The sequence below is a fragment of the Meleagris gallopavo genome, chromosome 20 (genome assembly GCF_000146605.3).
Source record: "Meleagris gallopavo isolate NT-WF06-2002-E0010 breed Aviagen turkey brand Nicholas breeding stock chromosome 20, Turkey_5.1, whole genome shotgun sequence".
Lineage (NCBI taxonomy): Eukaryota > Metazoa > Chordata > Aves > Galliformes > Phasianidae > Meleagris > Meleagris gallopavo.
Window position 1 is genome coordinate 530,859 of NC_015030.2, and position 9,118 is coordinate 539,976.

Here is a 9,118-nt window from a genome sequence, read left to right on the forward strand (position 1 = left end):
CCAGCCTGCTTCTGACTGTTAACATTTCAGCTGAGAAAGGAGCTGTGCCGGACAGAGCAAGACTTTCTGGGATAAGAATAGCATCTGCCATCTTAGGACACGGCACAGTTGTCCAGCTCCTGCACGGCAACACGTTGCAGTGAGATATAGAAGGCAAGCTACCCGCTGAGGAATGTCTTCGAGTGCTATTCATGGAGGCGTATCATCTACAGCAGCAGGCCTGGCCCCACGCAGGAGCCTTGCAAGGGGGTTATTTTGAGCTTTGGACACTGAGGATTGAAGGGAGACAAATGACAGTGATCCTCCTGGCACAGGCAACCTCCAGAGCTCTGTGCCCGCAGCCTGTCACCGCTTCTGGGGATGACGCTTGTGAAGCTGATGGGCGATGCGGTGGGACCTGAGAGCCCAGGAGATGGGAGCCAGGAGGGAGCTGAGAGTTCGCTGGGGACACAAGGGCAGGCCTCAGGCCCACCTGTCCCAGACTCAGGCACTCCTCTGCCTGCTTTGTTTTTGACCACGTGCCTGAGAGCATCGGCAGGTAACTCTGTGCAGGTGAACACTGTGATCGGAGGAGACACAGTTAGACTTACGACTTGATAGCTGCTTCATCTTCAGAGAGTTAGCTTCTCTTTCATATCAGTGCTTGTTGTAATGTTTTGCTTTGTACAAGCCAACTAGTTTCAAATGCCACACTTACCAGTTTGTCCAGGAGCCTGCTTATAGTTCTTCTTCGCTGCTGCTACCTTATCTCTTCCCTTTGGCTGTCTTTGTGGCTGCCTTGCTTTCTTCTAATGTGATGATGTATCCTTGAGCTTCGACAGTGGAGCCAATGGCAGTGCAGGGTCTGCAATGTAGAATTTCAGAGACTGTTAGAGGTTTATGTTTGTACAGGTTTGCCCTGCCATTACAGTTAATGGTCACGCTCACTAGATGCTATGTCATCTAGACTCAGCCTCATTGGCAGCTTTGGAGAAACCTGCAGGTGTGAGGTGTGTGTGGTCAGGGATTCTAGAGCCACCCAAAGGGAGCACTGATTGTAGGTGAGTTTGGAAATTCAATGCTGACCACAGAGGTCCTGGTTATGATGGCAGAGCCATGCACACTGTCAGGCAAGGAAGTTGGATGAAAGGAGTGAAGATGCATGAGATTCATGAGGTTGCACCTGGGAGCCAGGTAGAAAATGCTGTCATAGATATGCAGCTGTGGAGAAACTTCACAGCAGTGTGTCTGTTTGAAGGCAGAGCTGTTGGCATGGACTAGCAAAGCTTAGACTGAGAGACTGTCCTTATCACTTCCCATAACACCCAATGACCTCCACTCAGAAGCTTTCCATTTCAAACACTATGAGTAAATCAAGGTTGAAAGCACTCATAGGCTACCTGTCTCAGCTTTGGCCACAGTCATTTTCTGCACAGTCATTTCCCTTCAGCCCGTAGCACTACATAGCACCCATTCTTGCTGCCCTGCTAGGCTTGGTACACCACGGAGGACCAACTTCTACTTTTGAATAGCAGCTCTTGTACAATATTCAGAGTGGGAAACCCACAGACTCTCACAAAATTTCAGCAACACATCCTCTGTTCTCTGTTCTTACATGAGCTTCTTACTTCCCTTCAGTGCCAGCTGCACCTGACTCCTCAGCAACTGCTAATGGCTCCTCATCCACTCCACATCAACCTGCACCAAGGGCTCCTGCAGTGTGGAGTGATGGGCTTGAATGGCGAATGTTTCAGCCAGGGGAAATCCTGCTACACTAGGTGTAATTATGCAAATTTAAATGACATAAAGAATCACTAAATTCATGGACCTCAGTTAACACTAACCTGGTTTTGATTCATGGTATACTCAGCCCTGTGGCCTTTGTTCTTTCCAAGAGAATCTTCCAGGTCCATGTGGTCTTCCTGAAAGTAAGGGAGAGAAGATACTAGGAAGTACATATCTGCCAGTTAAACATCCATTTAGGCTGATACCTTTGCACATGCTTTTGACATGCAGTGATGCTCTTCATGTGCCTTTCACCTCAACCAAAGACCATTGGTAGTGTGTCAAAAGGCTTCAGCCAAGACAGCTCATGGAGGGCAGGACACCAGGGCAATACCTGCCTCATGTGCCTCCTCAGGGTCTGAATGGAAGGAAAAGCATTTGCCAATTTTCCCCTCCCCTTCTGAGACCCTAGAATACTGTCAGCTCAGCCTTTGGGTAGGACAAAATGAAAGTCCAGCTATCTGAGGGAGTAAAACACCCATCAGCTTTCTTCTTTTCCCTTGCCTGAGGCTGTGCCACACGCAGCCAGTTGTGCAAGAGCTTACAAGGCTGACATTTGAGGTGATGGGATGAGGAGGTGCGTTCTTCTATGCAACCTGTGGAAAATCAGCCTGAGGGGGCTTCCTTTCAGTAGGTTGCCCCAGGCAGGGCTCAGCCTTCTGCCACATTGAAGGGAAACCACAAACAGATGGCAGCAGCTCAGAGAATCTAAAGTAAGAGAAAATGCACAGTTTAGAGGCACCTTCAAAGTTCATAACAGTGCACTAATTTTGGTGTCTGCAGGAAATTGTTTCTGCTGAGGAACTGTCTGTCCATCATGGTGTGATACACTGCGCCATCTGATAGCTTAGCTAGAGAGCTTAGTTAGAGATCTGTCATTGCCATGATCACAACTCATAGCAGGGAAGGGAAAAGGAAAGGGATCGCTCTCTTGCCACTCACATGGCACTAAGCTGTGCTGACAGGACACTGGGAGAAGCATTAAGAATATGTGAGGGCAAGAGTAGAGCAAAGAGCTTGAAAACAATGTATGTAGCTGCATCTGTAATATCCCAAGCTTATTCAAATGAAAAAGAAAAAGGAAAACAAAAAGAAAAAGGAAATTAAAACAAAAAAAGAAAAAAAAGAAAAAGAAAAAATTCCAAATAGAAAAAGAAGAAGGAAAAGGAAAAGAAAAAGGAAAAGGAAAATCAGAGAAAAAGGAATAGAAGAAGAAAAAGAAAATAACAACAACAAGGCAGCCACTGTTGGTAGCTCATGTGTATATTAATCTATGTTTTTTATTCTCTAGACATTGACATGGTTACAAAGACATTGCAAAAGAAAGTGACAGAGGGTTCACATTTTGTGCATTCCTCAGGCTGCTTTGCTGCCTCATGACATCCTCACTCTTCCCCTTCTATCTTCTTACTGTGAAACTCCCGACTCTTTACACGGAGCTTGTTGACCTGTGACTCTGCAATGTCAGCCCGCTCCTCGGCTTCCTCCAGCTCGTGCTGGATCTTGCGGAACTTGGAGAGGTTGACATTGGACAGCTCCTCCTGTACAAGGACAAGGAGTTGGTGGTGAGGACCCAAGACAACATTTTCAGTCCTCCTGTGCACAGACTTTCTGGGGCTGTGGTGGCTCCCCAGCCCAAAGCACAGACCTCCTGTTCTCCCATTGCTGACCCAGAACCCTCCCAAAGACCTTTTCATTTTCACTTATTTAAATTATCCTATCTGAACTAAGGAAAGCAGTTTTTGAATTCTTATCTCACTTTTGCAGTCCAGATTGTGTCTGGAAGAGGCATAGCTCAACAGTCTAGTGTACTTTTGGCCGTCTGTTTAGTCTTCATACTACAAAGTTTGGGCTATGGAAGAATGCTTGTTCCCCATGTGGGTTTATAAGTGATCCATAGGGAACTGCCTTCTTGTGCCACTCATGAGTGTAGTTTTCACACTCCTTCTCCACATTTGCTGTGACAGCACTGATATGTAACTGCATGATATCTCTTTCCATAGCCATACAAACCTTTTGCAATCCACACTCCCAGTCTCTGTGGGAAGTAACTCTTAACTCACTACTTTTTTTAGGAAGTTGTTTGCTTTGCAGAGAAAATGGAAACTTATTTCCAGTTCAGCAGATGAACTACAAATTTCTATCTCCTCTTCTGGTTCAGTATCCTAGTTCTGCAATCCCTAATATAAGGTGCGGAACGTGGAAGAGATAAGTCAGTTAAGATGTCCTAAATCTCCCCCTCTCAAATCAACTACTCATCATAGGTCAGCAAAATTTGTCTGTACTTGGCTGTGTGGAGGAAGGAATCAGACCTCAGAAATTTATTGGGCTGTGAGCCCAATCAGCCAGTCTGCCCTCCAGTATGAAAGAAACTGCAGTACATCTCTCAGTTTACCCATGAAAACAGCATGGCCCAAAGAAAGCAAATCCAGTTATATTATCAGGAATATGTTACTAGAGCCATTAAACTTCTCTAGGTAAACCATCCCTCAGAGGCTTCATAAGGAGGAGTCTCTTGAAGGTAAACAAAAAACAATATCCAATTGAAACCATCATTATTCGCCAGTTTCTATGCTTTCCAACTCCCTGATATATTTTCTGTTCCACCTCAGAAAGTTGTATTTGTCAACTCTACCAGAAATACTTACAGCCTCCTCAGCTTGTCTCTTGTAGGATTTCACCTTCATCTGCAGTTTGTCCACCAGATCCTGGAGTCTAAGAATATTCTTCCGGTCTTCCTCAGACTAAAGCAGATAGTAAGCAGGAAAGAGAGAGAATTGATTTTCCCCACACCACAAAATGACATTTCCTCTAGGACTTCATGGAGAAATGCCTTGACTTTCTGTCAGATGGATGTGTCAACACAAAGATGCCATCAACCTTACCTGGTAGGTCAGCTCCTTCACCCTCCTCTCGTACTTGCGCACACCCTTCACGGCTTCAGCGCTGCGCTTCTGCTCAGCATCAACCTCCCCTTCCAGCTCCCGTACCTGCAATGAGAAACCCATCATTGGAGCTTCCCTGCTATCGCTGACCTGGGATTGCACACGCTTGCACAAATACCAGTCCTACGCACCCTGGCCTCCAGCTTCTGGATTTGCTTCTTGCCTCCCTTCAGGGCCAGCTGCTCCGCCTCATCCAGACGGTGCTGCAGGTCCTTCACCGTCTGGTCCAGGTTCTTCTTCATCCTCTCCAGGTGGGCACTGGTGTCCTGCTCCTTCTTCAGCTCTTCTGCCATCATGGCCGCCTGGAGAGGCAAAGCAGCAGCAAAGCCAGGTTGGAGTCAGAGACCTCTTGGGGGAAATGCGTTGGCCGTCAGCAGTGAAAGAGCCCTGACTCACATCGGTGATGGCCTTCTTGGCCTTCTCTTCAGCATTGCGGGCTTCCTGGATGGTATCTTCCATTTCGCTCTGAATTTGGGCAATGTCTGTTTCTAGTTTCTTCTTGGTGTTGATCAAGCTGGTGTTCTGTACAAACAGAGATTGCAAGACTTGTACTCTGAGACCTGAAGCACACCAGCTACAGTCTAAACCAGTTCTTTAGTCTTCAACCTTTACATGTTGAATGTGGAATTCTTTGTTAAATGGCTGCTTACACAATTTCAGTGGTGGGCTAAGGTGATGGACTGTGACCATGTTTTCATCGTTGGCACCACTATTTCCTGCCACTATAACAGTGTCTACACAACTAGTTTGACCATTGAGGCCTCACCTGGGTATGGAGGAGCTGCACACGCTCACTTGCATCCAGAAGCTCCTGCTCAGCCACTTTCCTCGAGCGCTCCGTCTGCTCCAGGGCTGCCCGTAGCTCCTCAATCTCAGCCTGCAGCAGGTTTGCTCTGCGCTCCACCATGGCCACCTGCTCCTTCAGGTCCTCCTGTGACCTGAGGGCGTCATCCAAATGTATTTGGGTATCCTGTAAAAGAGGCAAGAGAAATGACAAGAGGCACAGCAAACCCAGGTAACTAAAATATCAGGGAAGACATTCCCTTAGGTGTATTTTGCTGAACACACCTTCAACACTGTCTGCGTGTTTCTCAGGTTCTTTTGTGCCTCTGCGGCAACACGGTTGGCATGGCTCAGCTGGATCTCCATTTCATTCAGGTCTCCCTCCATCTTCTTCTTCAGCCGCAGGGCTTCATTCCTGCTCCTGATCTCAGCATCCAGGCTGCTCTGCAAGGACTCCACAATTCTGAGGTGGTTTCTCTTCAGCTGGTCAATTTCCTCATCTTTCTCAGCTATCTTCCTGTCAATCTCAGACTTGACCTGGTTGAGCTCCAGTTGGAGGCGCAGGATCTTCCCCTCTTCGTGTTCCAGGGAGGCCTGGACACATAATTGTCATCATTTATAAGTAAAGTAAAACGGCTTCTTACTTTCTATCTGATTACAGAATATCTCAAGAAATCTGAAGTAGATACGCTCTGTAGCCAGAACAGAGGACAACCATGCCTTTCTCACCAGATTGCCTCATTGCTGATACTTTTAGTGTGGATACCAGTTATTATGAGCATGTACCTCAGCTTCCTCCAAGGCAGCCTGGATTTCAGACTTCTCCTGCTCAATCTGCTTCTTGACTTTCTCCAGCTCATGAATTGCCTTTCCTCCCTCTGCAATCTGCTCCGTGAGGTCAGAAATCTCCTCTGTAGAGAAGAATGAACATTCACATGGTCAGATATAGAGGATACAGGGAAAGGCCCTGTGACACCAGCATAACAGGTCTGCTCCCATCCCTGCAGGCACAGACCCAGGTGGAAAGGTGGGCAGGAAAGCTTCTGAGAAAGCCCTGCCAGCACGAAAGGCTGAGCGACTTACGCTGCAAGTTCTTGTTCTCACGCTTCAGCGTTTCCAGGTGGTCCAGGGACTCCTCATAGGCATTCTTCATCTTGAACAGCTCTGTGCTGAGGGAGCGAGACTCCTTCTGGGAGGCCTCCAGCTCAGCCTGCGTTTCCTCGTACTTCTGCTTCCATTCCGCCAGGATCTGAGGAGCAACAGATCATGAGTACGGATGTGGCAGTCATGTTCTGCTCAGGAAACGCAGGGCTGGAGCCCAGAATACCTTGTCAAAGTTCTTCTGCTTCTTGTCCAGAGCTGCGCAGGCAGCATTTGCTCGCTCCACGTCAATCATCAGGTCCTCCACCTCATTCTGCAGCCTCTGCTTTGTCTTTTCCAGGGAAGCACATTTGGCATTCACGGCTTCAACGTGTTCCTCTGCATCCTGCAGGCGCTGTGCCAGTTTCTTCCTGCAAGATGAGCACAGGTAATGATTTGGGAGCAAAGAAGAGTCCATGCTCTGTGCTTGATAGGATTTTGACAAGTCCTTGATTTACCTATTCATGTACTATGGACACTAATCACCAGCACTGAAAGGAATCTCTAAACCTGCTGTTGTCTTCCCAGTTCTGTTTCCCTGTTTTGAATAATACATATGCCCTCTATGTCTGCCATTCTTATAGTGTGTTTACTATTCCCTGTGTCGGAGGAATATTTTGCTTTACATTTTTCAAATATCTGTTTCATAGCTTATCGTGTACCACAGCCACCACTCTGCTCTAAAGCACAGTTTGGGTTTCTTCATAGTATCACATTTGTCTGTTCATATTTATCATGTTAGTCTTCCTCTTTTTTGTCTTCTACCTCCCCACTCACCACTCTCCCCACATACTTGGCCTCCTCCAGCTCCTCTGTGCGCTGAATAGCGTCCGTCTCGTATTTGGTTCTCCACTGGGCCACTTCGCTGTTGGCCTTGGACAGGGCACGCTGCAGCTCACCCTTGGCTTCCTGCTCCTCCTCGTATTGTTCCCGGAGCAAGTCACAGTCATGGCGGGCAGATTGTAAGGCGTGGGCCAGGGCATTCTTGGCCTGTGCAGAAAATTGAATTAAGGCAATGAACAGCCTGTGAAACAGTACGATGGTGAGAAAGGAAAAATTGTTTAAAACAATTTGAATCAGAAATCTGCGGTCCGTTCAATGTGAAAAAGTGTGTATATATTCTCAAAAGTTTCTTAACAGTTCAATCATCAGAACATGGAATGTTTGTTCAGGAGATATGATGGGTAGATTCTAAATAAAAAACATTAGGGTGAATTCTTTGAAATTTGTTCTGATTGTCTTACTGTATTAAAGTAAAATAGAAACTCTGTTTATATAGATATATATCAGCCTTGTTTATACAGCATTAATCAATGGTATATAAACAGTATACACCATCATTACATCAACTGAAAATCTAAGGATGTATTTTCCTGCTTTTATATCCAGTTTGGAGGTGATGCCTCCATTGACTTTCTTCCCCTAATAGATAGGGTGGTTTGCAAACCTGTCCACCAGTTTCAAAATGTGCAAAATAAACATTTTGATTTTATATAGAGTTATAGGATTTATTTAAGAAAAAAATTAGCTGAATCCCAAGCCTACCCAGCTACAGGAGGTACCTTTATTTCTTCCTCTAGATGTCTCTTTAATTCCTCAATCTGTTGAGTAAATGCCTGTTTGCCTCTTGATAACTGAGATATCAAAGCATCTTTTTCTTCCACCTGCCGTGAATATTCACCTGGAAAATTTTACAGATAGACTGTAGTTTCAAGAGAAATACTAAAACAAGATGCGCTTGTAACACTTTATACTAGTTTATAGAGGATAAGCCAGCTTGAATACAACATGACACTTTTCTTGGCAGAATTACTTGCAAATCCTTCCATTCTATGGGAGTGTATGGATACCTTACCGGCTTCTGTCTGCAGTCGAGCTCTTTGAGTATTGAGGTCATTGATCATGCGCTGATGCTCTTCCTCCTTTGTCTTAATCTCACTCAGCTGATCTTCCAGTGTGCGGCACATCTTCTCCAGATTTGCCTAGGTATGAAAAACATTTAGGGAAAAGAAGAATATCATTACATTTTGGCATGATGCTCTTGTTATGAAAATTGACACTACTGGGTATGATTGCAAATTGCAATTTAAAGGTTCAGAATCATGTATTTGGTCATAGGATAATAAGCCTAAAGTATCCTATACCTTAGCTTTGGAGACAGACTCCATGTTGCTGGCCAAGTCATCAATCTCCATCTTCAGCTCACTCTTCTCCTTCTCCAGCTTCTGCTTGACTCGTTGCAGGTTGTCGATCTGCTCCCCAAGCTCCGCTGTGCTGTCCGCATGCTTCTTCCGCAGGGCGGCAGCCGTGGCTTCGTGCTGCAGCGTGGCCTCTTCGAGGTCACGGCGCATCTTCTGGAATTCTGCCTCGCGCTTCTTGTTCATATCAATCTGAGCTGCCGTAGCCCCTCCTGCTTCCTCCAGGCGCTCACTGATCTCCTCCAGCTCCCTGGAGAGGTCAGCTCGGTGCTTCTCTGCTTTGGCCCG

At 46.3% G+C, this 9,118-nt stretch overlaps 1 protein-coding gene across 1 annotated transcript in view; it reads right to left on the reverse strand.

Annotated features, from left to right (window-relative positions):
- Nucleotides 1-3,020: 3,020 nt before the first annotated feature.
- The window catches only part of LOC104913742 (myosin-1B-like), a 51,588-nt gene continuing 45,490 nt past the window's right edge, over nucleotides 3,021-9,118 (reverse strand). Inside the window, exons 24-37 of the mRNA XM_019621593.2 lie at nucleotides 8,777-9,118; nucleotides 8,488-8,614; nucleotides 8,195-8,313; nucleotides 7,426-7,622; nucleotides 6,820-7,003; nucleotides 6,576-6,741; nucleotides 6,279-6,403; nucleotides 5,778-6,086; nucleotides 5,476-5,679; nucleotides 5,106-5,231; nucleotides 4,841-5,011; nucleotides 4,650-4,754; nucleotides 4,413-4,508; nucleotides 3,021-3,305 (exon numbers count right to left, since the gene is read on the reverse strand). Coding sequence (XP_019477138.1) covers nucleotides 3,150-3,305; nucleotides 4,413-4,508; nucleotides 4,650-4,754; nucleotides 4,841-5,011; nucleotides 5,106-5,231; nucleotides 5,476-5,679; nucleotides 5,778-6,086; nucleotides 6,279-6,403; nucleotides 6,576-6,741; nucleotides 6,820-7,003; nucleotides 7,426-7,622; nucleotides 8,195-8,313; nucleotides 8,488-8,614; nucleotides 8,777-9,118 — 2,427 coding nt within the window. The 3' untranslated portion in view covers nucleotides 3,021-3,149. The remainder of the gene's footprint in view (nucleotides 3,306-4,412; nucleotides 4,509-4,649; nucleotides 4,755-4,840; nucleotides 5,012-5,105; nucleotides 5,232-5,475; nucleotides 5,680-5,777; nucleotides 6,087-6,278; nucleotides 6,404-6,575; nucleotides 6,742-6,819; nucleotides 7,004-7,425; nucleotides 7,623-8,194; nucleotides 8,314-8,487; nucleotides 8,615-8,776) is intronic.